The 26,830-nt window shown below is 40.7% G+C and overlaps 6 protein-coding genes across 12 annotated transcripts; all 6 read right to left on the reverse strand.

Annotated features, from left to right (window-relative positions):
* Window positions 1-1,868: 1,868 nt before the first annotated feature.
* LOC145898480 (uncharacterized) lies at window positions 1,869-4,580 on the reverse strand. 2 transcript variants are annotated; one of them, XM_082986948.1, is made up of 6 exons: window positions 4,130-4,580; window positions 3,680-3,864; window positions 3,358-3,451; window positions 3,123-3,217; window positions 2,682-2,893; window positions 1,869-2,515 (listed from the first exon to the last, which is right to left on the reverse strand). In XM_082986948.1, the coding sequence occupies exons 1-6, from the start codon at window positions 4,279-4,281 to the stop codon at window positions 2,354-2,356; spliced, it is 900 nt and encodes a 299-aa protein (XP_082843074.1). In that variant the 5' UTR covers window positions 4,282-4,580; the 3' UTR covers window positions 1,869-2,353. The 2 variants fall into 2 exon arrangements, with proteins under 2 accessions (XP_082843074.1, XP_082843073.1); XM_082986947.1 differs by having other exon boundaries at window positions 3,123-3,301.
* A 756-nt stretch (window positions 4,581-5,336) lies between these two features.
* Window positions 5,337-8,232, reverse strand: LOC145898477 (uncharacterized). Of its 4 annotated transcripts, none has more exons than XM_082986942.1 (7): window positions 8,026-8,232; window positions 7,656-7,791; window positions 7,205-7,389; window positions 6,883-6,976; window positions 6,648-6,826; window positions 6,194-6,405; window positions 5,337-6,024 (listed from the first exon to the last, which is right to left on the reverse strand). In XM_082986942.1, exons 1-7 carry the CDS (start codon window positions 8,099-8,101, stop codon window positions 5,863-5,865), a joined length of 1,044 nt encoding a protein of 347 aa, XP_082843068.1. In that variant the 5' UTR covers window positions 8,102-8,232; the 3' UTR covers window positions 5,337-5,862. The 4 variants fall into 4 exon arrangements, with proteins under 4 accessions (XP_082843068.1, XP_082843067.1, XP_082843069.1 ...); XM_082986941.1 differs by having other exon boundaries at window positions 8,014-8,232; XM_082986943.1 differs by having other exon boundaries at window positions 8,082-8,204.
* Window positions 8,233-9,373: 1,141 nt separating this feature from the next.
* Window positions 9,374-11,734, reverse strand: LOC145898478 (uncharacterized). Of its 2 annotated transcripts, XM_082986946.1 has the most exons (7): window positions 11,635-11,734; window positions 11,209-11,344; window positions 10,758-10,942; window positions 10,419-10,512; window positions 10,181-10,362; window positions 9,727-9,938; window positions 9,374-9,557 (listed from the first exon to the last, which is right to left on the reverse strand). In XM_082986946.1, the coding sequence occupies exons 2-7, from the start codon at window positions 11,334-11,336 to the stop codon at window positions 9,396-9,398; spliced, it is 963 nt and encodes a 320-aa protein (XP_082843072.1). In that variant the 5' UTR covers window positions 11,337-11,344; window positions 11,635-11,734; the 3' UTR covers window positions 9,374-9,395. The 2 variants fall into 2 exon arrangements, with proteins under 2 accessions (XP_082843072.1, XP_082843071.1); XM_082986945.1 differs by lacking the exon at window positions 11,635-11,734 and having other exon boundaries at window positions 11,209-11,521.
* A 691-nt stretch (window positions 11,735-12,425) lies between these two features.
* On the reverse strand, window positions 12,426-15,250 carry LOC145898481 (uncharacterized). The gene is made up of 7 exons (XM_082986950.1): window positions 15,171-15,250; window positions 14,745-14,880; window positions 14,294-14,478; window positions 13,958-14,051; window positions 13,720-13,901; window positions 13,278-13,489; window positions 12,426-13,106 (listed from the first exon to the last, which is right to left on the reverse strand). The coding sequence occupies exons 2-7, from the start codon at window positions 14,870-14,872 to the stop codon at window positions 12,945-12,947; spliced, it is 963 nt and encodes a 320-aa protein (XP_082843076.1). The 5' UTR covers window positions 14,873-14,880; window positions 15,171-15,250; the 3' UTR covers window positions 12,426-12,944.
* A 726-nt stretch (window positions 15,251-15,976) lies between these two features.
* Window positions 15,977-19,391, reverse strand: LOC145898783 (uncharacterized). 2 transcript variants are annotated; one of them, XM_082987392.1, is made up of 6 exons: window positions 18,262-19,391; window positions 17,811-17,995; window positions 17,475-17,568; window positions 17,240-17,412; window positions 16,787-16,998; window positions 15,977-16,614 (listed from the first exon to the last, which is right to left on the reverse strand). In XM_082987392.1, the coding sequence occupies exons 1-6, from the start codon at window positions 18,411-18,413 to the stop codon at window positions 16,453-16,455; spliced, it is 978 nt and encodes a 325-aa protein (XP_082843518.1). In that variant the 5' UTR covers window positions 18,414-19,391; the 3' UTR covers window positions 15,977-16,452. The 2 variants fall into 2 exon arrangements, with proteins under 2 accessions (XP_082843518.1, XP_082843517.1); XM_082987391.1 differs by having other exon boundaries at window positions 17,240-17,418.
* A 516-nt stretch (window positions 19,392-19,907) lies between these two features.
* On the reverse strand, window positions 19,908-21,728 carry LOC145897873 (uncharacterized). Its single transcript, XM_082986327.1, has 6 exons — window positions 21,693-21,728; window positions 21,243-21,427; window positions 20,907-21,000; window positions 20,668-20,849; window positions 20,242-20,453; window positions 19,908-20,069 (listed from the first exon to the last, which is right to left on the reverse strand). Exons 3-6 carry the CDS (start codon window positions 20,969-20,971, stop codon window positions 19,908-19,910), a joined length of 621 nt encoding a protein of 206 aa, XP_082842453.1. The 5' UTR covers window positions 20,972-21,000; window positions 21,243-21,427; window positions 21,693-21,728.
* Window positions 21,729-26,830: the final 5,102 nt, after the last annotated feature.

A 26,830-nucleotide genomic window follows, 5' to 3' on the forward strand; every position in this document is an offset into this window, starting at 1 on the left:
ACGCAATCGGACAAAAAATAGAGTTTTCTTCTTTTTCAAGTGACGTCCCTTTTCTCGCTACATGACGCTTGCAGTTTCCCGTTTTTTGCGTGTTTTTTCTTCGAAGCACGCGCGTCCACGATTGAACGCGCTCGCACGATCTGCTCCCGAGGACCGCTTGCAGGTCTTTGGAGCCCGGAAGCACGCGAGAGGACAGAAGTGCAATCACACCGATTGACCACTCTTACAAGGGTGGAAGTCGCACCGTATCTGTTTTATAAAACGCACTCTTCTTGTGCTTATTCCGCTCACTGTGCTGAGCCGCACCGGCGGCACCGAACCCAGGTGGTAAATGCGTAGGCGCACACACGAATTCACACAAAAACGTGTACATATTCTTGTGTGTACAAAGCTAGTCGATCCAATTTCTTGCCTTCGTGTTAAGGCCTCAAACCAATGCCCATTATAAAATCGTGCTGCGCCAAAATGCACATTGTACTGTGTGTCCTACAGTTTTAAATGTTTTAAATGGTTCCGCCAATCGCCATTGGCAGGTAGATCAGTTTTACTTGGTATAAAAAGATTTTAGTGTTTTCGGCCAATTTTACGTTAGGTGACTCGACAACGGCCTGCGGTTTGTATGTTTCCAATATGTACCATAACCGTTTTCTCCACGACAAAGAACATATTTTATTTTGCTACAGAGCGCTATTTATGTAAACTGTGCAAGGAGTCACTGCTTTTGACTCCACGGTCTCGCCTACCAAGTTCGTGGCAGTCTCCTCCCGCCGGGACTCGAACCCGCCATTCGGCGCCTCACGATTTGTCTTTTTCGTTGTCGCTTCGCCATGTGTCTTTGTAAATACGTAAAAAATACAACTTAAGCGCCGAAGTCCGCATCTGCTTAGTGCGAGCTCCCTTGATTCCAAAAGCGCGCGAAGAAAATAAAATCTCGTTTTCGTGTTTCACATCGTTCTTTTCCCGCCCTCGTCACCCGCGCGATACGCCGTGTACTTTGACCATGCGCCAGCGCGTCGTTGCTCATCTGTGTCGTTGTATTGTCGCGAGTGTATTCGTCGTGTCTCCCTTCCAACGCACTCCGCTCATTTCCTTCTCTCGAAGCGAAGCAATTTCTTCCCGCACTATTGCACACCTCCCGACTCCCAGTATTGTCCCTACCCTCTACAGGCAGTAGACTTAACAGGAATTTCTATACATAGCTTTATCGCGCGTTTCGTTCTACGTTTCGAGTGCCTTTACCAGATTTTATCATCAACCAAAAAAGAGATATTTTATTCGCGTTCTTTGTTGTGTGTTTTTTTTTCTTTTCCACCCCCACGCGCCGCGCGAAGTCTTTTGTTTTCCCGGGAGCCAGACGCACTTTTCCGATCGCTGCGCAGGCTGCTCTACACAGAAAACAACCATCACGTTGCTCAAAACTCGTCTTCAAAACCTTAATTGGTAAAAAAATCGTGTAATAACCGTCCAATTTTGGTAAACGTATGTCTTGTGACTCCGCGTGATTATTACACCTTGTAAATATCTTGTTTCCGTCGCGTCGATGTCCATGTTCACTGTCGGACTATGCACAACGCGAGCCAACGACGAGAATCGTTCGCTACGAGCTCGTCGCAGTTTCGGACGAACGCAATGAATTCAAAACCGTTTCGGAACCCTTTTTACACTCGTCCTCGGTGCAAACGTCTCACGAGCGCCCGCTACCGGTGAGACCCAAGTGTTTTCGTTTGGCGACAATTTCCCGGCGACTTGTAAAAAGCCATTGCGGCCCCTGTTTTTTTTTCTTTTCAACTGTAAATAAAGAGAGAGACGCTTCCCCAAGTATGTGTGTGCGGTAAATTGTATTCAAGAAATGCAGGACAGTGGAAAAGTGTTAATTGAGTTAAGAAGCGAGGCAAAATTCAGTTGATCAGTTTGCATGTCATATTCTTTGTGCAATCTTTCAGTCTTGATTTGGTGACTACTGTTGGAAAAAAGGAACATTTTGCTTCCAGTTATCATTTATATTCGAAGAAACAGATGACTCGGACAGAAAGTAAGCGAAACAAATTTTCCAAATTATTTAGCTAACATCTGTGGATTGTTTCGCAACCTTTCGGACGGGCTTGGGTGGGCAATGTAGCCTTTAACCCACACGTAAATTAATTGTGAGGTGGCATCGACGTGAAAGTATGCCAGCTAAACTATGACAAGGCATTGCAGATCGATACATATCTGATCTGTATCTACATTAAAATCACGTCCTCCACATGGAACATGACCAAACTTACTTCCCTCGTCTTAATTTGAAATGTGTACACGTTCAAACGTTCTTTCAGTTCTTTATGTTGCAGAAACGGAATTTTCTGGTTTGTTGTCACTTCATGCTTATCACGCTAACACTGTTTTGTTGGACGATCCCGGTTTTCTTGTTGGTTTCTTTGCGGCAGGTGGTGAGCATTTCTTGCCAGTTGTTGAAGCACACCAGGGCACAAATTAAGTTGATCAGTGAGTCGAAGTCCCATATTGCACTGATTATCTGAGCAAGAAACCTACATTACGCCCTCAGTAAATAACGTGCAAGTCGCTATAATTCGCCACAGCGCATTTGGTGTTTGGATTGTGAATAAAATTATGAATTCAACTCAAACACTGTGGTACACAAAAACTATAATTTAAACATTGAATTTTAACATATGTTTTACCATGAGTGTAACTCGTTGCCTTAACACCGTTGTTATGGCGACGCACACCAAATCTGTTGCCACACAGACTGACGCCGAGATAAAACACTTGCGTACGACCACGCGAAGGCGCTCAAGAGCACTCAAGTTTGATCTGAGTGCAGATGTAATGACATGGTGTGAGAACGTTTGGTGCTGACGCAAAATGTAGACGAAGAGTCCCAATATTCCAACTAAAGTAACACATCTATCATACTTTAGCACTGCATTGAAGTTTAATTTGCAAACTTAGGGTACCTTAAACTTACAAAGAACCAACATATTTGTCGTACTTAACTATACTCTTACGTTGGAGGTAACTGCAGAAAAACCTATTTTTAAATGTACATTTTTAAAATATATGTAAAATATTTACAAAACAAACGCGAGGTGTCACAACAAGGCAAATGCAGTCGTACTGACCTTGAACGATAAAGGCTGCGGTGTAGACGGCAGCTATGAGGTAGTCGCCGGGATGCGTATCTTTGTAAACGCATTGTTGCCCTTTGAGACCCACACTAGAATGCAATGAAGTGAAATAGGTTCCGATCATCGCAAAAACTCCAAGAACGAAAATAGTGACCAGCAACGAATAGCTGAACCTGTTAAAAATGTTCTGTAAGAGTGTTGTATGATTCGCAGTTTGTTAAGCTTTCACCTGCGTACAAACTTTGTCGCAAGTCGTTTGAAGTGGACGTTCCGATACAACGTGTGCTGACGCATCCAGAGAAACACGTACAATAAACCGCAGCCTGCAAACCGACAGTGTTTTTTGGTTGTTCGATGTTCGTTAGTTATTGAAATCAAGTGAAGAGTTGGATATGTCAATCAGGTTAGTGAAACAGGAACATATATTTGACGTTTCGTGTTTAAGTATTTTACATCTATATGTAAACACACACAGCTGTGAGGACTGATCAAAAATCCTGCCCAATCCACATTCAACTTCAACTATGAAAAAGAGAAACAAAAACACCCACCGAAAGTATTCGAAACATGGTGTATGACGGCAATTATATGACATCGTTCGGTGCTGCGACGTAATGCAAAGGTTACAACTCCAACCACGGATTTAGCTTCGACAGTTAGACCGAAACTGACGAAGACAAACAAAAGCGCGCAACTGTAGAAGCTTCGTTTTTCCATTTTGGATGTACGGGAACGTCTGCATGTTAAAGATACATTTGCGCAATCCATTACGTTTATTTATTTCCACGATTCAATTTATTTTTAAACGTGATCAAACATTTTTCAAGGCGCAGCTACAACGGAGAATAAACGAATAACGACTTATCAATTATCAATATGGCCGACATCATCAGTTACATATTTTAAATTGTACAATTTGTGACCCACCGTTTAATAAATACGCCACTCACCGCTATCTTTTATATAGGCCTACGATTTGATTAAAAGTCACCGTATCTCACCTGTACAAAAGAACAGCAAGGGCAACAAAAACGTAAGTGCTAACACACAGAATGAAGAGCTCAACAATAAAAGCAGCGACTTCAGTGGTGTGGAAGACGTTTTCAATTTGCGGTTTGCTGTTGTTCATTGTTGCCGCTGAGAAGTTCAACATCGTTAGGATTCGCACAATATCAAAATCAGTTAACCTGTTTAAATTGGAAGGTGGAACTGCATCACAAATACGTCAAGAGTTTTTCACGTCAGTAAACTTTCGCATATAGAGTACAGATGAACAATACTAATTAATAATCTACTATACTGTTTCCAAACTTTAGAAATAGCTTTCTTCTACTCGTACTTATAAGTAATATTACTCAAAACTTCACTGTGATATTCCTTTAACCGACTTTTCGAACATATCCATTCTCGTTTTGCCCCTAACCGTAACGCGTCGTTGCTCATCTGTGTCGTTGTATTGCCGCGAGTGTACCCATCGTGTCTCCCTTCCAACGCACTCCGCTCATTTCCATCTCTCGAAGCATTTTTTTCTCGCACTATTGCACACCTCCCATGCAGCTCCCACTATTGTCCCTACCCTCTTTCAGGCAATAGACCTTAACGGGAATTTCCACACATAGTTTTATCGCGCGTTGCGTTTAAAGTTTCGCGTTTTTTGTTGTGTTTTTTCTTCTTTCCACACCCCCCACGCCCCGCGCGAAGTCTTTTGTTTTCCCGGGAGCCAGACGCACTTTTCCGATCGCTGCGCAGGCTGCTCTACACAGAAGACAACCATCACGTTGCTCAAAACTCGTCTTCAAAACCTTAATTGGTGAAAAAAAATCGTGTAATAACCGTCCATTTTTAGTAAACGTATGTCTTGTGATTCCGCGTGATTATTACACCTTGTAAATATCTTGTTTCCGTCGCGTCGATGTCCATGTTCACTGTCGGACTATGCACAACGCGAGCCAACGACAAAAATCGTTCGCTACGAGCTCGTCGCAGTTTTGGACGAACGCAATGAATTCAAAGCCGTTTCGGACCCCTTTATACACTCGTCCTCGGTGCAAACATCTCACGAGCGCCCGCTACCGGTGAGACAGAAGTGTTTTCGTTTGGCGACAATTTCCCAGCGACTTGTAAAAAGCCATTGCGGCCCCTGTTTTTTCATCTTTTCGACAGCAAATAAAGAGAGAGACGCTTCCCCAAGTATGTATGTGGGGTAAATTGTATTCAAGAAATGCAGGACAGTGGAAAAGTGTTAATTGAGTTAAGAAGCGAGGCAAAATTCAGTTGATCAGTTGGCATTTCATATTCTTTGTGCAATCTTTCAGTCTTGATTACGTGACTACTGTTGATAGAAAGGAACATTTTGCTTCTAGTTTTTATTTAGATTCGCAGAAACAGATAGTGCTTATGGAAAGTAAGCGAAACAAATTTTCCAAATTATTTAGCTAACTTCAATCCGAGGCTTGTTGCTTCATTGCGTAACCTTTCAGGCGGGATTGGGTGGGCATTGTAGCCTTTGACCCTCGTAAATTAACTGTGAGGTGGCATCGACATGTAAGTACATCAGCTGAGCTATGAAAAGACATTGCAGATGGATACATATTTTATCTGCATCTACATTAAAATTACGTCCTCCACATGGAACATGACCAAATTTACTCCCCTCGCCTTATTTGAAATATGTACACGTTCAAACGTTCTTTCAGTTCTTTATGTTGCAGACGCGGAATTTTCTGGTTTGTTGTCACTTCATGCTTATCACGCTAACACTGTTTTGTTTGACGATCTCGGTTTTCTTGATGGTTTCTGTGCGGCAAGTGGTGAGCATTTCTTGCCAGTTGTTGCAGCACACCAGGGCACAAATGAAGTTGATCAGTGAGTCGAAGTCCCACATTGCATTGGTAATCTGAGAAAGAAACCAACATTACGCCCTGAGTAAATAACGTGCAAATCGCTATAATTCGCCACAGCGCATTTGGTGTTTGGATTGTGAATAAAATTATGAATTCAACTCAAACAATGTGGTACACAAAAACTATAATTTCAACATTGAATTTTAACATATATTTTTTTACCATGACTGTAACGTGTTGCCTTAACACCGTTGTTATGGCGACGCACACCAAGTCTGTTGCCACACAGACTGACGCTGAGATAAAACACTTGCGTACGACCACGCGAAGGCGCTCAAGAGCACTCAAGTTTGATCTGAGTGCAGATGTGATGACGTGGTGTGAGAACGTTTGGTGCTGACGCAAAATGTACACGAAGAGTCCCAATATTCCAACTAAAGTAACACATCCATTATACTTGAGCAATGTTTTGAAGTTTAATTTGCAAACTTTGGGTAGCTTAAACTTACTAAGAACCAACATATTTGTAGTAATTAACTATACTCTAACGTTGGATTATGCGAGTTTACCGCAGAAAAACATACTTTTAAATGTACCTTTTTTAATTAAAATATATGTAAAAAAATTACAAAATAATCGCGAGGTGTCACAACAAGGCAAATGCAGTCGTACTGACCTTGAACGAGAAAGGCTGTGGTGTAGACGGCAGCTATGAGGTAGTCGCCGGGATGCGTATCTTTGTAAACGCATTGTTGCCCTTTGAGACCCACACTAGAATGCAATGAAGTGAAATAGGTTCCGATCATCGCAAAAACTCCAAGAACGAAAATAGTGACCAGCAACGAATAGCTGAACCTGTTAAAAATGTTCTGAAAGAGTGTTGTATGATTCGTGGTTTGTTAAGCTTTCACCTGCGTACAAACTTTGTCGCAAGTCGTTTGAAGTGGACGTTGCGATACAACGTGTGCTGACGCATCCAGAGAAACACGTACACTAAACCGCAGCCTGCAAACCGACAGTGATTTTTGGTTGTTCGATGTTCGTTAGTTATTGAAATCAAGTGAAGAGTTGGATATGTCAATCAGGTTAGTGAAACAGGAACATATTTTTGACGTTTCGTGTTTAAGTATTTTACATCTATATGGAAACACACACAGCTGTGAGGACTGATCAAAAATCCTGCCCAATCCACATTCAACTTCAACTATGAAAAAGAGAAACAAAGACACCCACCGAAAGTATTCGAAACATGGTGTGTGACGGCAATTATATGACATCGTTCGGTGCTGCGACGTAATGCAAAGGTTACAACTCCAACCACGGATTTAGCTTCGACAGTTAGACCGAAACTGACGAAGACAAACAAAAGCGCGCAACTGTAGAAGCTTCGTTTTTCCATTTTGGATGTACGGGAACGTCTGCATGTTAAAGAGACATTTGCGCAATCCATTACGTTTATTTATTTCCACGATTTAATTTGTTTTTGAATGTGATCAAACATTTTTTCAAGGCGCACCTATAACGGAGAATAAATGAATAACGACTTATCAATTATCAATATGGCCGACATCATCAGTTACATATTTTAAATTGTACAATTTGTGACCCACCGTTTAATAAATACGCCACTCACCACCATCTTTTATATAGGCCTACGATTTGATTAAAAGTCACCGTACCTCACCTGTACAAAAGAACAGCAAGGGCAACAAAAACGTAAGTGCTAACACACAGAATGAAGAGCTCAACAATAAAAGCAGCGACTTCAGTGGTGTGGAAGACGTTTTCAATTTGCGGTTTGCTGTTGTTCATTGTTGCCGCTGAGAAGTTCAACATCGTTAGGATTCGCACAATATCAAAATCAGTTAACCTGTTTAAATTGGAAGGTGGAACTGCATCACAAATACGTCAAGAGTTTTTCACGTCAGTAAATTTTCGCATATAGAGTACAGGATGAACAATACTAATTAATAATAATCTACGATACTGTTTCTAAACTTTAGAAATAGCTTTCTTCTACTCGTACTTATAAGTAATATTACTCAAAACTTCACTGTGATATTCCTTGAACCGACTTTTCGAACATATCCATTCTCGTTTTGCCCCTAACCGTAACGCGTCGTTGCTCATCTGTGTCGTTGTATTGCCGCGAGTATATCCATCGTGTCTCCCTTCCAACGCACTCCGCTCATTTCCATCTCTCGAAGCAATTTTTTCTCGCACTATTGCACACCTCCCATGCAGCTCCCACTATTGTTCCTACCCTCTTTCAGGTAATAGACCTAAACGGGAATTTCCACACATAGTTTTATCGCGCGTTGCGTTTAAAAATTTCGCGTTCTTTGTTGTATGTTTTTTCTTCTTTCGACCCCCCACGCCCCGCGCGAAGTGTTTTGTTTTCCCGGGAGCCAGACGCACTTTTCCGATCGCTGCGCAGGCTGCTCTACACAGAAAACGACCATCGCGTTGCTCAAAACTCCTCTTCAAAACCTTAATTGGTGAAAAAAAATCGTGTAATAACCGTCCATTTTTAGTAAACGTATGTCTTGTGACTCCGCGTGATTATTACACCTTGTAAATATCTTGTTTTCGTCGCGTCGATGTCCATGTTCACTGTCGGACTATGCACAACGCGAGCCAACGACAAAAATCGTTCGCTACGAGCTCGTCGCAGTTTCGGACGAACGCAATGAATTCAAAACCGTTTCGGAACCCTTTTTACACTCGACCTCGGTGCAAACGTCTCACGAGCGCCCGCTACCGGTGAGACCCAAGTGTTTTCGTTTGGCGACAATTTCCCGGCGACTTGTAAAAAGCCATTGCGGCCCCTGTTTTTTTTTCTTTTCCCTGTGTAAATAAAGAGAGAGACGCTTCCCAAAGTATATGTGTGGGGTAAATTGTTTTCAAGAATTTCAGAACAGTGGAAAAGTGTTAATGGAGTTAAGAAGCGAGGCAAAATTTAGTTGATCAGTTTGCATGTCATATTCTTTGTGCAATCTTTCAGTCTTGATTACGTTACTACTGTTGGTAGAAAGGAACATTTTGCTTCTAGTTTTTATTTAGATTCACTGAAACAGATAGTGCTTATGGGAAGTAAGCGAAACAAATTTTCCAAATTATTTAGATAACTTCAATCCGAGGCTTGTTGCTTCATTGCGTAACCTTTCAGGCGGGATTGGGTGGGCATTGTAGCCTTTGACCGTCGTAAATTAACTGTGAGGTGGCATCGACATGTAAGTACATCAGCTGAGCTATGAAAAGACATTGCAGATGGATACATATTTTATCTGTATCTACATTAAAATCACGTCCTCCACATGGAACATGACCAAACTTACACCCCTCGTCCTTATTTGAAATACGTACACGTTCAAACGTTCTTTCAGTTCTTTATGTTGCAGAAACGGAATTTTCTGGTTTGTTGTCACTTCATGCTTATCACGCTAACACTGTTTTGTTTGATGATCTCGGTTTTCTTGACGGTTTCTGTGCGGCAAGTGGTGAGCATTTCTTGCCAGTTGTTGAAGCACACCAGGGCACAAATGAAGTTGATCAGTGAGCCGAAGTCCCACATTGCATTGGTAATCTGAGAAAGAAACCAACATCACGCCCTGAGTAAATAACGTGCAAATCGCTATAATTCGCCACAGCGCATTTGGTGTTTGGATTGTAAATGAAATTATGAATTCAACTCAACTAATGTGGTACACATAAACTATAATTTCAACATTGAATTTTAACATATATTTTTTTACCATGACTGTAACGTGTTGCCTTAACACCGTTGTTATGGCGTAGCACACCAAGTCTGTTGCCACGCAGACTGACGCCGAGATAAAACACTTGCGTACGACCACGCGAAGGCGCTCAAGAGCACTCAAGTTTGATCTGAGTGCAGATGTGATGACGTGGTGTGAGAACGTTTGGTGCTGACGCAAAATGTACACGAAGAGTCCCAATATTCCAACTAAGGCAGCACATCCATTATACTTGAGCAATGTTTTGAAGTTTAATTTGCAAACTTTGGGTAGCTTAAACTTACTAAGAACCAACATATTTGTAGTAATTAACTATACTCTAACGTTGGATTATGCGAGTTTACCGCAGAAAAACATACTTTTAAATGTACCTTTTTTAATTAAAATATATGTAAAAAAATTACAAAATAAACGCGAGGTGTCACAACAAGGCAAATGCAGTCGTACTGACCTTGAACGAGAAAGGCTGCGTTGTAGACGGCAGCTATGAGGTAGTCGCCGGGATGCACATCTTTGCTGTAAACGCATTGTTGCCCTTTCAGACCCAGACCAGAATGCAATGAAGTGAAATAGGTTCCGATCATCGCAAAAACTTCAAGAACGAAAATAGTGACCAGCAACGAATAGCTGAACCTGTTAAAAATGTGCTGAAAAAGTGTTGTATGATTCGCAGTTTGTTAAGCTTTCACCTGCGTACAAACTTTGTCGCAAGTCGTTTGAAGTGGACGTTCCGATACAACGTGTGCTGACGCATCCAGAGAAACACGTACAATAAACCGCAGCCTGCAAACCGACAGTGTTTTTTGGTTGTTCGATGTTTGTTAGTTATTGAAATCAAGTGAAGAGTTCGATATGCCAATCAGGTTAGTGAAACAGGAACATATTTTTGGCGTTTCATGTTAAAGTATATTTTACATCTATATGAAAACACACACTGCTGAACGTCCTTAACAGTAAGGACTGATAAAAAATCCTGCCCAGGTCCACATTCAACTTCAACTATAAAAAAGAGAAACAAAGACACCCACCGAAAATGTGCAAAACCTGATATGTGACGCCAATTATGTGACATCGCTCGTTGCTGCGCCGTATTACAAAGAATACAACTCCAACAACGGATTTAGCTTCTACAGTTAGACCGAAACTGACGAAGACAAACAAAAGCGCGCAACTGTAGAAGCTTCGCTTTTCCATTTTGGATGTACGGGAACGTCTGCATGTTAAAGATACATTTTCGCAATCCATTACGTTTATTCACACCCAGGATTAATTTTATTTTTAAACTTGATTAAACATTTTTTCAGTGTACAGCTATGGAGGTGATTAAACAAATAACGACTTATCAATTATCAATATGGCCGACATCATCAACAACATATTTTAAATTGTACAATTTGTGACCCACCGTTTAATAAATACGCCACTCACCACTATCTTTTATATAGGCCTACGATTTGATTAAAAGTCATGGTATCTCACCTGTACAAAAGAACAGCAAGGGCAACAAAAACGTAAGTGCTAACACACAGAATGAAGAGCTCAACAATAAAAGCAGCGACTTCAGTGGTGTGGAAGACGTTTTCAATTTGCAGTTTGCTGTTGTTCATTGTTGCCGCTGAGAAGTTCAACATCGTTAGGATTCGCACAATATCAAAATCAGTTAACCTGTTTAAATTGGAAGGTGGAACTGCATCACAAATACGTCAAGAGTTTTTCACGTCAGTAAACTTTCGCATATAGAGTACAGGATGAACAATACTAATTAATAATAATCTACGATACTGTTTCTAAACTTTAGAAATAGCTTTCTTCTACTCGTACTTATAAGTAAGATTACTCAAAACTTCACTGTGATATTCCTTTAACCGACTTTTCGAACATATCCATTCTCGTTTTGCCCCTAACCGTAACGCGTTGTTGCTCATCTGTGTCGTTGCATTGCCGCGAGTATATCCATCGTGTCTCCCTTCCAACGCACTCCGCTCATTTCCATCTCTCGAAGCAATTTTTTCTCGCACTATTGCACACCTCCCATGCAGCTCCCACTATTGTCCCTATCCTCTTTCAGGCAATAGACCTTAACGGGAATTTACACACATAGTTTTGTCGCGCGTTGCATTTGTAGTTTCGCGTTTTTTGTTGTGTTTTTTCTTCTTTCCACACCCCCCACGCCCCGCGCGAAGTGTTTTGTTTTCCCGGGAGCCAGACGCACTTTTCCGATCGCTGCGCAGGCTGCTCTACACAGAAAACGATATCCCCCATCACGTTGCTCAAAACTCGTCTTCAAAACCTTAATTGGTGAAAAAAAATAGTGTAATAACCGTCCATTTTTAGTAAACGTATGTCTTGTGACTCCGCGTGATTATTACACCTTGTAAATATCTTGTTTCCGTCGCGTCGATGTCCATGTTCACTGTCGGACTATGCACAACGCGAGCCAACGACAAAAATCGTTCGCTACGAGCTCGTCGCAGTTTCGGACGAACGCAATGAATTCAAAGCCGTTTCGGAACCCTTTTTACACTCGTCCTCGGTGCAAACGTCTCACGAGCGCCCGCTACCGGTGAGACCCAAGTGTTTTCGTTTGGCGACAATTTCCCGGCGACTTGTGAAAAGCCATTGCGGCCCCTGTTTTTTCATCTTTTCAACTGTAAATAAAGAGAGAGACGCTTCCCCAAGTATATGTATGTGGGGTAAATTGTATTCAAGAAATGCAGGACAGTGGAAAAGTGTTAATGGAGTTAAGAAGCGAGGCAAAATTCAGTTTATCAGTTGGCATGTCATATTCTTTGTGCAATCTTTCAGTCTTCATTTGGTGACTACTGTTGGAAAAAAGGAACATTTTGCTTCCAGTTTTCATTTATATTCGAAGAAACAGATGACTCGGACAGAAAGTAAGCGAAACCAATTTTCCAAATTATTTAGCTAACATCTGTGGATTGTTTCGCAACCTTTCAGACGGGCTTGGGTGGGCAATGTAGCCTTTAACCCACACGTAAATTAATTGTGAGGTGGCATCGACGTGAAAGTATGCCAGCTAAACTATGACAAGGCATTGCAGATCGATACATATCTGATCTGTATCTACATTAAAATCACGTCCTCCACATGGAATATGACCAAACTTACTGCTCTCGTCTTAATTTGAAATATGTACACGTTCAAACGTTCTTTCAGTTCTTTATGTTGCAGACGCGGAATTTTCTGGTTTGTTGTCACTTCGTGCTTATCACGCTAACACTGTTTTGTTTGACGATCCCGGCTATCTTGTTGGTTTCTTTGCGGCAAGTGGTGAGCATTTCTTGCCAGTTGTTGAAGCACACCAGGGCACAAATGAAGTTGATCAGTGAGTCGAAGTCCCATATTGCATAGATTATCTGAGCAAGAAACCAACATTACGCCCTGCACCCCAGTAAATAACGTGCAAATCGCTATAATTCGCCACAGCGCATTTGGTGTTTGGATTGTGAATAAAATTATGAATTCAACTCAAACACTGTGGTACACAAAACTATAATTTAAACATTGAATTTTAACATATATTTTACCATGGCTGTAACGTGTTGCCTTAACACCGTTGTTATGGCGACGCACACCAAGTCTGTTGCCACACAGACTGACGCCGAGATAAAACACTTGCGTACGACTACGCGAAGGCGCTCAAGAGCACTCAAGTTTGATCTGAGTGCAGATGTGATGACATGGTGTGAGAACGTTTGGTGCTGACGCAAAATGTACACGAAGAGTCCCAATATTCCAACTAAAGTAACACATCTATTATACTTTAGCACTGTTTTGAAGTTTAATTTGCAAACTTTGGGTACCTTAAACTTACTAAGAACCAACATATTTGTCGTAATTAACTATACTCTTACGTTGGAGGTAACTGCAGAAAAACCTATTTTTATAATGTACATTTTCAAAATATATGTAAAATATTTACAAAATAAACGCGAGGTGTCACAACAAGGCAAATGCATTCGTACTGACATTGAACGAGAAAGGCTGCGGCGTAGACGGCACCTATCAGGTAGTCGGCGGGATGCATATCTTTGCTGTAAACGCATTGTTGTCCTTTGAGACCCACACGAGATTGCAAGGAAGTGAAATAGGTTCCGATCATCGCAAAAACTCCAAGAACGAAAATAGTGACCAGCAACGAATAGCTGAACCTGTTAAAAATGTTCTGAAAGAGTGTTGTATGATTCGCAGTTTGTTAAGCTTTCACCTGCGTACAAACTTTGTCGCAAGTCGTTTGAAGTGGACGTTCCGATACAACGTGTGCTGACGCATCCAGAGAAACACGTATAATAAACCGCAGCCTGCAAACCGACAGTGATTTTTAGTTGTTCGATGTTCGTTAGTTATTGAAATCAAGTGAAGAGTTCGATATGTCAATCAGGTTAGTGAAACAGGAACATATTTTTGGCGTTTCGTGTTTAAGTATTTTACATCTATATGTAAACACACACAGCTGAACGTCCTTAACAGTGAGGACTGATCAAAAATCCTGCCCAATCCACATTCAACTTCAACTATGAAAAAGAGAAACAAAGACACCCACCGAAAATATTCGAAACATGGTGTGTGACGGCAATTATGTGACATCGTTCGGTGCTGCGACGTAATGCAAAGGTTACAACTCCAACGACGGATTTAGCTTCGACAGTTAGACCGAAGCTGACGAAGACAAACAAAAGCGCGCAACTGTAGAAGCTTCGTTTTTCCATTTTGGATGTACGGGAACGTCTGCATTTTAAAGATACATTTGCGCAATCCATTACGTTTATTTATTACCAAGATTCAATTTGTTTTTAAACGTGATCAAACATTTTTTCAAGGCGCAGCTATAACGGAGATTAAACGAATAACGACTTATCAATTATCAATATGGTCGACATCATCAACAACATATTTTAAATTGTACAATTTGTGACCCACCGTTTAATAAATACGCCACTCACCTCCATCTTTTATATAGGCCTACGATTTGATTAAAAGTCACCGTATCTCACCTGTACAAAAGAACAGCAAGGGCAACAAAAACGTAAGTGCTAACACACAGAATGAAGAGCTCAACAACAAACGCAGCGACTTCAGTGGTGCGAAAGACGTTTTCAATTTGCTGTTTGCTGTTGTTCATTGTTGCCGCTGAGAAGTTCAACATCGTTAGGATTCGCACAATATCAAAATCAGTTAACCTGTTTAAATTGGAAGGTGGAACTGTATCATAAATACGTCAAGAGTTTTTCACGTCAGTAAACTTTCAGATATAGAGTACAGGATGAACAATACTAATTAATAATAATCTACGATACTGTTTCCAAACTTTAGAAATAGCTTTCTTCTGCTCGTACATATAAGTAATATTGCTCAAAACTTCACTGTGATATTCCTTTAACCGACTTTTCGAACATATCCATTCTCGTTTTGCCCCTAACCGTAACGCGTCGTTGTTCATCTGTGTCGTTGCATTGCCGCGAGTATATCCATCGTGTCTCCCTTCCAACGTACTCCGCTCATTTCCATCTCTCGAAGCAATTTTTTCTCGCACTATTGCACACCTCCCATGCAGCTCCCACTATTGTCCCTACCCTCTTTCAGGCAATAGACCTTAACGGGAATTTACACACATAGTTTTGTCGCGCGTTGCATTTATATTTTCGCGTTTTTTGTTGTGTTTTTTCTTCTTTCCACACCCCCCACGCCCCGCGCGAAGTGTTTTGTTTTCCCGGGAGCCAGACGCACTTTTCCGATCGCTGCGCAGGCTGCTCTACACAGAAAACAACCATCACGTTGCTCAAAACTCGTCTTCAAAACCTTAATTGGTGAAAAAAAATCGTGTAATAACCGTCCATTTTTAGTAAACGTATGTCTTTGAACTCCGCGTGATTATTACACCTTGTAAATATCTTGTTTTCGTCGCGTCGATGTCCATGTTCATTGTCGGACTATGCACAACGCGAGCCAACGACAAAAATCGTTCGCTACGAGCTCGTCGCAATTTCGGACGAACGCAATGAATTCAAAACCGTTTCGGAACCCTTTTTACACTCGTCCTCGGTACAAACGTCTCACGAGCGCCCGCTACCGGTGAGACAGAAGTGTTTTCGTTTGGCGACAATTTCCCAGCGACTTGTAAAAAGCCATTGCGGCCCCTGTTTTTTCATCTTTTCGACAGCAAATAAAGAGAGAGACGCTTCCCCAAGTATGTATGTGGGGTAAATTGTATTCAAGAAATGCAGGACAGTGGAAAAGTGTTAATTGAGTTAAGAAGCGAGGCAAAATTTAGTTGATCAGTTTGCATGTGATATTCTTTGTGCAATCTTTCAGTCTTGATTACGTGACTACTGTTGATAGAAAGGAACATTTTGCTTCTAGTTTTTATTTAGATTCGCAGAAACAGATAGTGCTTATGGAAAGTAAGCGAAACAAATTTTCCAAATTATTTAGATAACTTCAATCCGAGGCTTGTTGCTTCATTGCGTAACATTTCAGGCGGGATTGGGTGGGCATTGTAGCCTTTGACCGTCGTAAATTAACTGTGAGGTGGCATCGACATGTAAGTACATCAGCTGAGCTATGAAAAGACATTGCAGATGGATACGTCCTCCACATGGTACATGACCAAACTTACTCCCCTCGTCCTTATTTGAAATACGTACACGTTCAAACGTTCTTTCAGTTCTTTATGTTGCAGAAACGAAATTTTCTGGTTTGTTGTCACTTCATGCTTATCACGCTAACACTGTTTTGTTTGACGATCCCGGTTTTCTTGTTGGTTTCTTTGCGGCAAGTGGTGAGCATTTCTTGCCAGTTGTTGAAGCACACCAGGGCACAAATGAAGTTGATCAGTGAGTCGAAGTCCCATATTGCAATGATTATCTGAAAAAGAAACCTGCTATACGCCCTGCACCTCAGTAAATAACGTGCAAATCGCTACAATTCGCCACAGTGCATTTGGTGTTTGAATTGTGAATAAAATTATAAAATCAACTCAAAAACTGTGGTACACAAAAACTATAATTTAAACATTCAATTTTAACATATGTTTTACCATGAGTGTAACTCGTTGCCTTAACACTGTTGTTATGGCGACGCACAACAAGTCTGTTGCCACACAGACTGACGCTGAGATAAAACACTTGCGTACGACCACGCGAAGGCGCTCAAGAGCACTCAAGTTTGATCTGAGTGCAGATGTGATGACATGGTGTGAGAACGTTTGGTGCTGACGCAAAATGTACACGAAGAGTCCCAATATTCCAACTAAAGTAACACATCCATTATGCTTTAGCAATGTTTTGAAGTTTAATTTGCAAATTTTGGGTAGCTTAAACTTACTAAGAACCAACATATTTGCCGTAATTAACTATACTCCAACGTTGGATTTTGCCAGGTAACGCAAAAAAACTTATTTTTAAATGTACATTTTTTAATTAAATTCTATGTAAAAAAACTACAAAATATACGCGAGGTGTCACATTAAGGCAAATGCATTCGTACTGACCTTGAACGAGAAAGGCTGCAGCGTAGGCGGCAGCTATTAGGTAGTCGCCGGGATGCTTATTATTGTAAACGCATTGTTGCCCTTTGAGACTCACACTAGAATGCAATGAAGTGAAGTAGGTTCCGATCATCGCAAAAACATTAAGAACGCAAATAGCGACCAGCAACGAATAGCTGAACCTGTTAAAAATGCGCTGAAAAAGTGTTGTATGATTCGCAGTTTGTTAAGCTTTCACCTGCGTACAAACTTTGTCGCAAGTTGTTTAAAGTGGACGTTCCGATACAACGTGTGCTGACGCATCCAGAGAAACACGTATAATAAACCGCAGCCTGCAAACCGACAGTGATTTTTAGTTGTTCGATGTTCGTTAGTTATTGAAATCAAGTGAAGAGTTCGATATGTCAATCAGGTTAGTGAAACAGGAACATATTTTTGGCGTTTCGTGTTTAAGTATTTTACATCTATATGTAAACACACACAGCTGAACGTCCTTAACAGTGAGGACTGATCAAAAATCCTGCCCAATCCACATTCAACTTCAACTATGAAAAAGAGAAACAAAGACACCCACCGAAAATATTCGAAACATGGTGTGTGACGGCAATTATGTGACATCGTTCGGTGCTGCGACGTAATGCAAAGGTTACAACTCCAACCACGGATTTAGCTTCGACAGTTAGACCGAAGCTGACGAAGACAAACAAAAGCGCGCAACTGTAGAAGCTTCGTTTTTCCATTTTGGATGTACGGGAACGTCTGCATTTTAAAGATACATTTGCGCAATCCATTACGTTTATTTATTACCAAGATTCAATTTGTTTTTAAACGTGATCAAACATTTTTTCAAGGCGCAGCTATAACGGAGAATAAACGAATAACGACTTATCAATTATCAATATGGTCGACATCATCAACAACATATTTTTAATTGTACAATTTGTGACCCACCGTTTAATAAATACGCCACTCCACTCCATCTTTTATATAGGCCTACGATTTGATTAAAAGTCACCGTATCTCACCTGTACAGAAGAACAGCAAGGGCAACAAAAACGTAAGTGCTTACACACAGAATGAAGAGCTCAACAACAAACGCAGCGACTTCAGTGGTGCGAAAGACGTTTTCAATTTGCGGTTTGCTGTTGTTCATTGTTGCCACTGAGAAGTTCAGCATCGTTAGGATTCGCACAATATCAAAATCAGTTAACCTGTTTAAATTGGAAGGTGGAGCTGCATCACAAATACGTCAAGAGTTTTTCACGTCAGTAAACTTTCGCATATAGAGTACAGGATGAACAATACTAATTAATAATAATCTACGATACTGTTTCCAAATTTCATAAATAGTTTTCTTCTGCACGTATTTCAGTAATATTACTTTAAACTTCACTGTGATATTCCTTTAACCGACTTTTCGAACATATCCATTCTCGTTTTGCCCCTAACCGTAACGCGTCGTTGCACTGCCGTGAGTATATCCGTCGTGTCTCCCTTCCAACGCACTCCGCTCATTTCCTTCTCTCGAATCAATTTCTTCTCGCACTATTGCACACCTCCCATGCAGCTCCCACTATTGTCCCTACCCTCTTTCAGGCAATAGACCTTAACGGGAATTTCCACACATAGTTTTATCGCGCGTTGCGTTTAAAGTTTCGCGTTTTTTGTTGTGTTTTTTCTTCTTTCCACACCCCCCACGCCCCGCGCGAAGTGTTTTGTTTTCCCGGGAGCCAGACGCACTTTTCCGATCGCTGCGCAGGCTGCTCTACACAGAAAACGACCATCACGTTGCTCAAAACTCGTCTTCAAAACCTTAATTGGTTAAAAAATCGTGTAATAACCGTCCATTTTTGGTAAACGTATGTCTTGTGACTCCACGTGGTTATTACACCTTGTAAATATCTTGTTTCCGTCGCGTCGATGTCCATGTTCATTGTCGGACTATGCACAACGCGAGCCAACGACAAAAATCGTTCGCTACGAGCTCGTCGCAGTTTCGGACGAACGCAATGAATTCAAAACCGTTTCGGACCCCTTTTTACACTCGTCCTCGGTGCAAACGTCTCACGAGCGCCCGCTACCGGTGAGACCCAAGTGTTTTCGTTTGGCGACAATTTCCCGGCGACTTGTAAAAAGCCATTGCGGCCCCTGTTTTATCTTTTCGACTGCAAATAAAGAGAGAGACGCTTCCCCAAGTATGTGTGTGCGGTAAACTGTATTCAAGAAATGCAGGACAGTGAGAAAGTATTGATGGAGTTGAGAAGCGAGGCAATGTTCATTTTATCAATTGTTACTGAGGCTGCCAGGCATACTTTATTGCTAAATAATGCTTATGGGAAATAAAAGAAACAAATTTTCCAAATTATTTAGATAACTTCAATCCGAGGCTTGTTGCTTCATTGCGTAACCTTTCAAGCGGGATTGGGTGGGCATTGTAGCCTTTGACCCTCGTTAATTAACTGTGAGGTGGCATCGACATGTAAGTACATCAGCTAAGCGATGAAAAGGCATTGCAGATGGACAAAGATCTGTATCTACATTAAAATCACGTCCTCCACATGGAATATGACCAAACTTACCCCCCCCCCCCTCGTCTTAATTTGAAATACGTACACGTTCAAACGTTCTTTCAGTTCTTTGTGTTGCAGACCCGAAATTTTCTGGCTTGTTGTCACTTCATGCTTATCACGCTAACACTGTTTTGTTTGACGATCTCGGTTTTCTTGATGGTTTCTGTGCGGCAAGTGGTGAGCATTTCTTGCCAGTTGTTGAAGCACACCAGGGCACAAACGAAGTTGATCAATGAATCGAAGTCCCATATTGCATTGGTAATCTGAGCAAGAAACCAACATTACGCCCTGCACCCCAGTAAATAACGTACAAGTCACTTTAATTCGCCACAGCGCATTTGATGTGTGAATTATTGATGAAATTATAAAATCAGCTCAAACACAGTGGTACACATATAATATAATTTAAACATTGAATTTTAACATATTTTTTACCATGAGTGTAACTCGTTGCCTTAACACCGTTGTTATGGCGACGCACACCATGTCTGTTGCCACGCAGACTGACGCTGAGATGAAGCACTTGCGTACGATCACGCGAAGGCGCCCAAGAGCACTTAAGTCTGATCGGGGTGCAGATGTGATGACGTGGTGCGAGAACGTTTGGTGCTGACGCAAAATGTAAACGAAGAGTCCCAATATTCCACCTGAGGCAGGACATCTATTATACTTCAGCAACGCTTTGAAGTTTAATTTGCAAACTTTGGAGCTTAAACTTAGTAAGAACCAACCGATATGTCGTAATTAACTTTCTCTACCTTTGGATTTTGCGAGTTTACCGCAGAAAAACATATTTTTTAAACAATTAAATTATATAAATGCGTGAATATATCACATCACGGCAAATGCATTCGTACTGACCTTGAACGAGAAAGGCTGTGGCGTAGGCGGCAGCTATCAGGTAGTCGACGGATTTTGTATCTTTGCTGTAAACGCATTGTTGCCCCTTGAGACCCACATCCACATGCAAAGAAGTGAAATAGGTTCCGATCATCGCGAAAACTTCAAGAACGAAAATAACGACCAGCAACGAATAGCTGAACCTGTTAAAAATGTGCTGAAAAAGTGTTGTATTATTCGCGGTTTGTTAAAGCTTTCACCTGCGTACAAACTTTGTCGCAAGTCGTTTGAAGTGGACGTTCCGATACAACGTGTGCTGACGCATCCAGAGAAACACGTACAATAAACCGCAGCCTGCAAACCGACAGTGTTTTCTGGTTGTTCGATGTTCGTTAGTTATTGAAATCAAGTAAAGAGTTCGATATGCCAATCAGGCGTGTGAAACAGGAACATATAGTTGGCGTTTCGTGTTAAAGTATTTTACATCTATATGGAAACACACACAGCTGAACGTCCTTAACAGTCAGGAATGTCACAAAATTTTGCCCAGGTCCACATTCAAATTCAACTATATAAAGAGTAACAATGACACGCACCGAAAACATGTAGAACCTGGTGTGTGACGTCAATTATGTGACATCGTTCGGTGCTGCGACGTATTGCAAAGATTACAACTCCAACGACGGATTTAGCTTCGACAGTTAGACCGAAGCTGACGAAGACAAACAAAAGCGCGCAACTGTAGAAGCTTCGTTTTTCCACTTTGGATGTACGGGAACGTCTGCATGTTAAAGAGACATTTGCGCAATCCATTACGTTTATTTACTTCCACGATTTAACTTTTTTTTAAAGTGATCAAACATTTTTTCACTCTAATGCTATTAAGGAGAATAAACGAATAACGACTTATCAATTATCAATATGGCCGACATCATCAACAACATATTCTAAATTGTACAATTTGTGACCCACCGTTTAATAAATACGCCACTCACCGCCATCTTTTATATAGGCCTACGATTTGATTAAAAGTCACCGTATCTCACCTGTACAAAAGAACAGCAAGGGCAACAAAAACGTAAGTGCTAACACACAGAGTAAAGAGCTCGACAATAAAACCAGCGACTTCAGTGGTGCGGAAGACGTTTTCATTTCGCTGTTTGCTGTTGTTTATTGTTTCCGCTGAGAAGTTCAACATCGTTAGGATACGCACCATATCAAATACCTTAAACGTGTTTTAATTGGAAGGTGGAACTGCATCACAAATACGTCAAGAGTTTTTCAGGTCAGTAAACTTTCGCATAGAGTACAGGATGAACATTACGAATTAAAACTCTACGATTCTGTTTCCAAATTTCATGAATAATTTTCTTCTGCTCGTATTTCAGTAATATTACTTTAAACTTCACTGAGATATTCGAGTATAATTTATAGGGGTTAACCAGTATAACGGGTTAAGCTGCCTTTTCCAGTACATTATAAACACATAATTCAACAGACGCACGATTTGACTTGATTCTAAACTCGAGCGTACAGCGGCTCATTACGTACGAGCAATTAGGTTTATTAAAGACCACGCGCCAAGTAAATTCTTTTATCAATTGCACTTGGCAAAGTGCTGACATGACCCACTTATGCCCACTCCAAACGATAACTTCTTTTGTCAAAATAATTCAAAGCAGTTAGGGCATCAATAATTGATTACTCTGTATTCCCATACAATAGTGACTAGATGTGCAGCACCCATTACGTTTTTTAAAGTGGAACGGGTTTCAAGACGTTCCTGAGCGGTTTGCAATAGAAATAGTTAAGTCAACTGCTGCAAACAGTCCAAAGTATATGCTGCAATAAATGTATGCATTTTCCGCATGTTTTTGCGCATACATACGCATTTTTATTTCAGATGTCACAACTGACTCTTTTTACTTGGGCAAAGCAATTTAAGAAAGTCGACAATGCGGAGAACGATTTTAAAATTATCAGGAATATTATTTCCTTAAAATTAAAGAAAAAAGAAATTGAAAGAAATTTTACATAGAAAACTAACACATAACACATAAATTCACTTGAAACGTAGGTTTCTATCAAATGTGACTCCTTATAAAAACACTTTGTGCAGCTGTAACGCAAGTATTTCATGAAAGGCCGTACTGACAAGCCACAGTGTGTTTATATGCTTCCATTTTATGAGCAGTAACACCTTATGATAAAACCTGTTACGATTACGATTGATAAACAACAGTCAAATTGAATCAATCAATATTACAAGTGATTATTGCTAATCCCAGCACCACTGAATGTTGCTGAACTGATCAATGGTGCACCCTCTTATCCATTCTGCCGTCTGAAGTGCTTTGACACATTGCCTACTTACAGTTTGCCCGCAATCCCAAAAAGAATTACTTCCTTCGAAAGTTTTCGTTCATAAATTGTTATATTTGATGGTTTGGTAGTGTATGGGGCTGAAATGAAACAAAATAATGCTGTAAACATGAACATACGTTTTACTTTGGAGCGGAAGTCACTCATATCGTCCATAATTTATTATTTAAACCGTTAGTGTCAGATGCATGCTCTTAAAGGTAGGCTTGAGAGTCAAACAAAATCATAGTTAAAAAATGTGTCGGTGCGAGGCCCTTTTTAAATGGAGAACGTGACATTTAACATCATTTTCATTTCAGCCAAAATTTATCAAATAAAAATCCCTTAATTTGGAAGCAAACAATAGTGTTCATATGCTGTTTCAATATCTTGTGGGGGTTGCGTAAAGGTATTTGTTTCATAACACTAGAAATAGAGAAAATTAATTCGAATCAACCGAATATTTTACCTCAATCAAACCATGTGGTCTTCCACGGGAAAAATCATTGAATTCATTGGTCAAAGTCACTTTATGTTGTGAGCCACAGCACTAACACTAGGTTGCGGTGTGTTGGCATAAGGCTTTGTATCAGAACATGGGTAAAGCATCCTTTTCCAGTCATTAAAACAAATGAGTAGGCAAAGAAAATTGATCAAGGCGTCGAAATTCCATATGGCGTTGGTGACCTGTTGTAAGACGCAAGCGTATAATGGCATTATTTCTACCTGCTTTAATTTAAAATTTATACATTATCAGAAAAAAAGCAGAATATGATCTTCTTTTCCTTAAGCTGTTCGATTTACAAGTCCTGGCCCAAATCATACTGTCTTATAAATTTGTGTCTTATATGAAGTAAAAAGTTGTTAGTTTGTACACAACTCACCACTAATTCCAAACTTCAACTCCAAAACATTATAAAACCAAGCAAGAAAAGGATGTTATTATGGCACGTTATATTTACCAGCGTGGAAACTCCTGCCTGGAGTAGAAGAGGCGTTAAAACAGCGCACGCGACGTCGGTGACAACGCACACGATTCCCGAAAAGAAGCACTTCCTAACGATCGCCTGGAGGCGCTCAAGAGCTGACCTGTTGCTTGACGTAATAATGTGACCAGAGAACTTGTGATGTTGACGCAGTATGTACACAAAAAGTGACAGAACGCCGACTGAAAAAAGGGAATTTGTGGTTATTTCAATATACATATGAACCAGAAGTAATGTCATGCTTGCGCATAGCAAGGCAGGATCGCCCCACTGCGCAGGCCCTTTATATTTGGCGATCACAGCTCTAATATTTTGATCATAAGGTTCACAGGTTTCACAGCCAAGGCATTGCAGCCAAGCTGGATCAGCCACTTTTCCCGACAAGTCGGAGCGAGATCTGAAAAATCAAGCTCCCGGTGAGGTTTGAACTCACGACCCTGGGCTAACCAGGCCCAACGCTCTACCAACTCAGCTACAGGAGCTCAGTGGTTTAACGGGGTATATTGTGGCCAAGGTACACTGGTGCGCAAGCGCACAACTTGTCAGGCGACCTTCACATACGTTTAGGATCTCCACCACCGTAATCAGACAACGCAGAAGTAATGCCATGCTTTCGCATAGCAAGGCAGGATCGGCCAACTGCGCAGGCCCTTTATATAAAAGAGGCTGATCCAGCTTGGCTGCAATGCCTTGGCTGCGAAGCCTGTGAACCTTATGATACACATGAACCATATACCATTAAAAGGAAATTCATAACAGAAATGGAAAGAAAATGTGCGTCGTGTTTACACGTGTATAATTTTATAAAATTCGCTGTATCAATTGCTTCAAAAAAGTACGCACCGCTAATTACGGACTTTCAAACTAAAAGTGGTATAAATTATACTTCTAGTTTGTTTGAATATGTGGCCTCACGATATGTAAATAATAAAATGTCAATATGTATAAAATAGAGATTAAACAGGTTTTTTTGTGTATAGCGTTTGCTGTACCAATATTACTTTACTTGCAGAGATCGCGGACAAATAAAAGAAATTGTGTAATTTGCGCTATAAACATAGCAGATACATCTTAAGCGTAGTCTGTAAGTTGCAACCAAATGTTACTCACTTTGGGCAAGTAAGCCAATGGCTTGGAAGGCAGCAGTAATGTAGTACACGAAGTGAGAGTCGCCAACATATACGCACCGCTGGCCAACGGCGATAACAGAATTTTCTGCCGATGTCATTGTAATCAAGCCCAGTCCGGTTATCGCCATAGCAACCAAAAACGCCAAAAGAGAATAGCTGAACCTGAAATCATACATTACATTTTATGCATGCAGTTATATTCTATTTGTTACCGTATATTTTTTGCAGGGCTTCACAGCCGGGGGTTAAGGCCCCTGGGGCTCGTAAAGTGTTGTTAAAGGGTCCAAGGCAACCTCTAATTGTTCGGTGAATCCCAATATTCGAAATAATATTTATTTTTTCAATAAAAGACTAGAAACAATGTTTCTAAGAGGTCCGTCGGGGCAAGGTTGGGAACCACTGATTTATTTAGTATTATGTATGGCGAACGTTGGAAGTCACTCCACACGGTACCACAGCTATAAAAACCCGAATAAAAAATATTGCATATCTTTACCTTAAAGCGCATGTGGTGGATACACTTTGAAATAAACGGTTGCGGAACAAGGTATACTGTCTCGTCCACAGAAATACGCCGACGAAACCACCACCTGTAATGAATAGTTCATCATTTGAAATTGAAAATGGTTTTGCGACAACTTAACAACAGAGCGCGATTTGGCCTGGGGGAAAATAACGTGAACAATTTTCATTTCATCAAAAGGATCGTTATGTGTGTGTCCATTCAAGCATGAAATTTAGTTGCTAAGATTAGAGTTATGAACAAAAATTTATTATAGTAGAGCACTGCTGGGTTTGTGAAACAGTCGGTTTTGACACTCACCAAGTATGTGAAGTATTTGGTGAACTGTATCCACAATGTGACAAGAATAACTATCTCGATGCACAAGGTAAAAAACGACGCCCATGAGTGACCTTGAAAAAGTCGTCAAACCAAATCCAACAAAAAGTAACAAAAGAACAATTCGGAATTTTCTTTTTTGTGTTGGCGTTGATTTCTCGAAACAATATCTATAATATGGCACTTATTAGTAAGTATGCCAAGGCAAAACGACTCGCAGTTATTTCGACGGAAACCAATTACCTGATAAATAGAATCGCAAGTGCTGCAAAAATGTAGCTGCACACAGCTAAAGTAATTACTTCCAGTAATAAACCAACCACTTCCGGGGATCGAAGAACATTTTGTTCAGATATGCTTATATTCGAATCGGTATTGTTCATTACATCAAATTTTCCAGACCGTTACTGTAGGCTGATACTGGATCTGGAATGTTGATTGTGTATCAACACTTGTTTTAAACAATTATACCAACGATAAACAGCCTATACAAATAATAATAAAGTTCAATTATTCTGTTTACCACATGCATTTAACTGAGGTTATTTTTTAAACCAAACAACACTTGCGCAAATTTAAATTAACACGACTTGCAGCTTATACGTTCAAAGCACCCAACAATGCCTGCAGCAACTAGATCAGCATTTTTAAAAACAATAATAGCGACTGAATGAAAAGCATTTCTAAACATTACATCCCGGAAATCCTATAACAACATAGTTAAGTACAGGTTACGCCGAAGGTGAAAGCGGTTTGACCGAACGGACATGTACGTCGGTATGTGCCATACCTTGCATTATTGATACTTCTAACCCCGCTTAACAGGGCAAGTCGTGCGAGAAATCAGAGGGCAATTTTGTATCATT

This window comes from Ascidia mentula, chromosome 4 (assembly GCF_947561715.1).
Source record: "Ascidia mentula chromosome 4, kaAscMent1.1, whole genome shotgun sequence".
Taxonomy (NCBI): domain Eukaryota; kingdom Metazoa; phylum Chordata; class Ascidiacea; order Phlebobranchia; family Ascidiidae; genus Ascidia; species Ascidia mentula.

Excerpts from the sequence above, each read along its gene's own strand:
- LOC145897873 (XM_082986327.1), bottom strand. The coding sequence starts at position 20,971 with ATGCGTCAGCACACGTTGTATCGGAACGTCCACTTCAAACGACTTGCG. Across the intron at positions 20,454-20,667 it reads CACAGCCTTTCTCGTTCAAG|GTGGAATATTGGGACTCTTC; the intron begins GTCAGTACGAAT and ends GTCCTGCCTCAG. Across the intron at positions 20,070-20,241 it reads GGCAACGAGTTACACTCATG|ATTACCAATGCAATATGGGA; the intron begins GTAAAAAATATG and ends TTTCTTGCTCAG.
- LOC145898480 (XM_082986947.1), bottom strand. The coding sequence starts at position 4,281 with ATGTTGAACTTCTCAGCGGCAACAATGAACAACAGCAAACCGCAAATT. Across the intron at positions 3,865-4,129 it reads CTTGCTGTTCTTTTGTACAG|ACGTTCCCGTACATCCAAAA; the intron begins GTGAGATACGGT and ends TTTAACATGCAG. Across the intron at positions 3,302-3,357 it reads GCGACAAAGTTTGTACGCAG|GTTCAGCTATTCGTTGCTGG; the intron begins GTGAAAGCTTAA and ends CATTTTTAACAG.
- LOC145898783 (XM_082987391.1), bottom strand. The coding sequence starts at position 18,413 with ATGCTGAACTTCTCAGTGGCAACAATGAACAACAGCAAACCGCAAATT. Across the intron at positions 17,996-18,261 it reads CTTGCTGTTCTTCTGTACAG|ACGTTCCCGTACATCCAAAA; the intron begins GTGAGATACGGT and ends TTTAAAATGCAG. Across the intron at positions 17,419-17,474 it reads GCGACAAAGTTTGTACGCAG|GTTCAGCTATTCGTTGCTGG; the intron begins GTGAAAGCTTAA and ends CATTTTTAACAG.
- LOC145898481 (XM_082986950.1), bottom strand. The coding sequence starts at position 14,872 with ATGAACAACAGCAAACAGCAAATTGAAAACGTCTTTCGCACCACTGAA. Across the intron at positions 13,490-13,719 it reads CGCAGCCTTTCTCGTTCAAT|TTGGAATATTGGGACTCTTC; the intron begins GTCAGTACGAAT and ends GTGTTACTTTAG. Across the intron at positions 13,107-13,277 it reads GGCAACACGTTACAGCCATG|ATAATCTATGCAATATGGGA; the intron begins GTAAAATATATG and ends TTTCTTGCTCAG.
- LOC145898478 (XM_082986945.1), bottom strand. The coding sequence starts at position 11,360 with ATGTTGAACTTCTCAGCGGCAACAATGAACAACAGCAAACTGCAAATT. Across the intron at positions 10,943-11,208 it reads CTTGCTGTTCTTTTGTACAG|ACGTTCCCGTACATCCAAAA; the intron begins GTGAGATACCAT and ends TTTAACATGCAG. Across the intron at positions 10,363-10,418 it reads GCGACAAAGTTTGTACGCAG|GTTCAGCTATTCGTTGCTGG; the intron begins GTGAAAGCTTAA and ends CATTTTTAACAG.
- LOC145898477 (XM_082986941.1), bottom strand. The coding sequence starts at position 8,101 with ATGAGCAACGACGCGTTACGGTTAGGGGCAAAACGAGAATGGATATGT. Across the intron at positions 6,827-6,882 it reads GCGACAAAGTTTGTACGCAG|GTTCAGCTATTCGTTGCTGG; the intron begins GTGAAAGCTTAA and ends CATTTTTAACAG. Across the intron at positions 6,025-6,193 it reads GGCAACACGTTACAGTCATG|ATTACCAATGCAATGTGGGA; the intron begins GTAAAAAAATAT and ends TTTCTTTCTCAG.